General features: G+C 34.1%; 1 protein-coding gene across 1 annotated transcript; it reads right to left on the bottom strand.

Moving 5' to 3' along the window:
- Positions 1-1,694: 1,694 nt before the first annotated feature.
- On the bottom strand, positions 1,695-2,715 carry LOC139844993 (fasciclin-like arabinogalactan protein 9). The gene has a single exon (XM_071835214.1). It carries the CDS (start codon positions 2,631-2,633, stop codon positions 1,758-1,760), a length of 876 nt encoding a protein of 291 aa, XP_071691315.1. The 5' UTR covers positions 2,634-2,715; the 3' UTR covers positions 1,695-1,757.
- Between the last annotated feature and the right edge of the window lie 913 nt (positions 2,716-3,628).

The raw sequence follows: 3,628 nt of genomic DNA, 5'->3' as shown, positions 1-3,628 counted from the left end.
CACAACCAAATTTTGATATGTACACAACCAAATTGCTTTGAATGTTGTACTGTACAACACAGTAAAGCATATTTGGTTGTGTACATGTAAAAAATAGTTGTGTACATATCAATACCCTTTATAAAATGAACAACCCTTCAATGCCTACTAAAAGATGTCAAAAAACATTCCTTTTTACAATTTTTTCTCTTTTTTTTTGTCCCCAACGATAAAATAAGCAACTTTCGTAAAAGAACCAACCCTTTAACGTTACCAAAAGATGTCAAAAAAAAAATTTTTACAAAAAAATAACTAACTTTTTGTTTTCTCTTTTCTTCCTCAACGATAAAAGAAGCAACTTTCACAAAAAGAACAATCCTTCAATGTTAGATGTCGAAAAAAAATTCTTTTTTACAAAATATATCAAGACTTTTTTTTTTTTACTCGCATTCAAAACGGAGCCCCCGGCGCGAAGCGAAGCCTCCATAACTAGTTTTGTCTAAGGAATAAGTGGAACCTTTAAAGTGATTGTAGAAAAGAATCACTCCTCCGAAAACAAAACTATAGTAATCTACTTATTTATGATATGACAGCAGGGTTCAAGTCTACACAAATATACTTTATTTAAAGAAAACAAAACTATTACTTTATTACTCTCTCCGTTCCGGTTCAATTGTCCTGTTTAGCCTAAGAATGTCTTTTCTTTCCTACTTTGACCTTAAATATTTTTGTTAATATAATATACTTATCATTCAATAAAATTTAGGGGGATGATTCTCACACACACTTTTTTGATCCTCACACACCTATTTTAACCTTTTACTCTTCTAATAATACTCAATTGGTGTGTGAGGATCAAAAAAGTGTGTGTGAGAATCATCCCCCTTAAAATTTATATCAATGGATTGGATTTTGAATATATTTTTACCGGTATAATCATTATCAAGTAATATACAACACAAAAAATAGTTTAAAAGTAAAGTTGAAAATAAAAGACCACTAAAGTCAAAACAGGACAATTGAACTGGGACGGATGTAGTATTAACGAGTAGTATTTTTGTACATTATTTTTGTGTTATGATTTAATATGATTTAATTTATTCAATTATTATAAAATATAATCAAAATAAACCTTAAAAAATAAAACCTTCATCTATTAATGCAAAATACAATTCTTTATACTCCTTTTAAAACATAAAATAAATACAAAAATACACTCTTAGGAGTTTCAAGTAGTAACAAAAAATATTCAACCAAATCATATCATAATCATTCATGCATATCTCTATCACAAAATTCCTTTATCCTTCTTATTATATACGATTCACATAAATCTCAATAATTACATCAAAATTACATTAGATGATTAAGGCGCCAAAACAAATATCAGTCTTTCCTTCAACCTTCAAGATTGAAACCGATCCAGTAAAAATTATACGTCAGGAAATTTTAGATGATAAGTTGAAAAATGTTGAACCTTAGTTTAGTTGCTTGTTTGTGTTTTATGTATTGTCTTAGATCGAGTTATGTGCTTTGGCGGTTAGTTTCTTTTACGCTTACTTTAGTTTGGTTCACTACCCTTTTTTGGGTTGTTTTTTGGTTATGTGTCTTTGTAAATGAGGTTCGGTATAGATAATTCATTAGTACGTCGCTTTCAAGGTACGAACTTTATCGGGTCATTTATTGTATCCCTTGTTAAAGACGTTTTCTTTTCGAATACATTTCAGCTTATAAAAGTTTTTGTTATTTTTCCATAAAAAAGTTAAAGATCCTCATAATTACAAAAACGCCATACAAAACAACACGACATTTCCAACAAAACCTACTCCCATATCCATCCTCTTTCCACCTCCATTATTCGTCGGTGACTCCGCAGGAGCACTCGGCCCTTTTGCAGGCTTCCCTGCTGGTGTTGAAGAAGAACTCATGGGTGTCGGGCCACTCGCCCCCTTCTCAGGCTTCTCTGTTGGTATCGGATAAGAACTCTCGGGTGCCAGAGCACTCGGCCCCTTCGCAGGCTTCCCCGTTGGTGCCAAAAAAGAACTCACGGGTGCAGGAGCACTCGACCGCTTCACTGGCTTCCCCGCTGGTGTCGAAGAAGATCTCGTTGGTGCATGGATATCATTACTAGGTAACAACACTTTGTCAATCGAGTAAACTGCAAAAGGAAACTCTTGTCTTAATGCATCATTAATTTGAGTCTCAACAACTCCACTTGATACATTCACTTGGTTTCGTCTACCCGTAAAATTCAAGCCCAAACTTCCGTGGCTGGATGCCGCTTGTGTACGAACCGGGTTGCTGATTGTATCAAGATCATCTAAACTATAATATGTTGGAAGAACATGGAACAACACTAGTTTCACTTGTTCCTCTTCATTTAGCCCGTTGATAGTGCCACGAGGGAGGTTAAGGAAGGCGTCATCGGTTGGTGCAAGAAGGGTCATGCCTTCGTATGAGTTATTGAGTTGGTTAACGAGTTGGTCGAGGACTCGTGTTTGGTTTAGGAGGCGGAGGAAGGTGGTGTATTGTTCGCCTTTGACGAGGATATCGGTTACATTGATTGGGCCAGCCGGGGCGGGTTTGGCAAGGGTTGATGGGAGGATGAACAGGAGGTTGGATAGGGTCAGGAAAATGATGAAATGAGAAGCCATTTTTGAGTGGTGAGTTGGTGTATGGAGAATTATGTGGTTCTTATTGGAGGTGAGGATTAGTAGGAATGTGATGGAATGAGTTGACTTTATCATAGTAACATGTAAACATGTATATGGAATATAAGCAGGATTTGTTTTTGAAGTTTATTGTTTCTTTGATCAACTCGAATGAGTTGACTTTAAATTAATTAGTTGACTGTGGATGTAATTGGCTAACTTAACAATATTACATTTTGCGATTATTATTATTTTAAATTAAGTTTAAATTTAAATGCTACATTTAACCGTTAAATAATATTGGGATCCCATCATCACTGATTTTGCGATGATAATATTTCATACTCTGTTTGACTGGGGATGTAAACCTGCAAAGATCATATTGCATTCCATCAAACTATAAATCTTACCTTAATTATGTCAAACAGATTACATATTTACATTTAGCATTGTTATGTACCAAAACTATTACATTTTATTTTTCAGTAATGTTATAAGATTTGATATACGGTTACATGATCAGATGCGTAAGTTGTATACTTGTGCATAAGATCATTCCCGACCATGAAGGCCTTTTTCAAATTAACACACTGCTACATCAGCGTCACATCATCATTTTTTTCTTATCACTAACTCATCACATTTCACTCCCAACTAGCACACTTATTATATTAATTAATAAATACATAGTATAATTTAGTGATGCAAATTGTACAACAAAATATTGCAAAGCTCATGTGATGGAAAAAACTTAAAATTCACTAAATGCATAACAAGTCCATATTGGCAATAGTTTGTCAATACACTCCCAATAGCAGCTTCATATTGAGAACATATTCACACATCAAAGACACTTCCATTGGGAGTTGTCTAAGAGATTAAGAATTGTGAGCATTAAATATGCAACACATACAGGGGGAATTTAGCTTAGAAGAGGTGGGGTCCTATGACCCTACTATCTTAAAAATTTTTTTAGAACAATCTACTTTTCAAATTGT

This window comes from Rutidosis leptorrhynchoides, chromosome 4 (genome assembly GCF_046630445.1).
Source record: "Rutidosis leptorrhynchoides isolate AG116_Rl617_1_P2 chromosome 4, CSIRO_AGI_Rlap_v1, whole genome shotgun sequence".
NCBI classification, from domain to species: domain Eukaryota; kingdom Viridiplantae; phylum Streptophyta; class Magnoliopsida; order Asterales; family Asteraceae; genus Rutidosis; species Rutidosis leptorrhynchoides.
The sequence above is the reverse complement of the archived record's forward strand: the minus strand, read 5'-3'. Positions and strand labels throughout refer to the sequence as shown.

Excerpts from the sequence above, each read along its gene's own strand:
- LOC139844993 (XM_071835214.1), bottom strand. The coding sequence starts at position 2,633 with ATGGCTTCTCATTTCATCATTTTCCTGACCCTATCCAACCTCCTGTTC.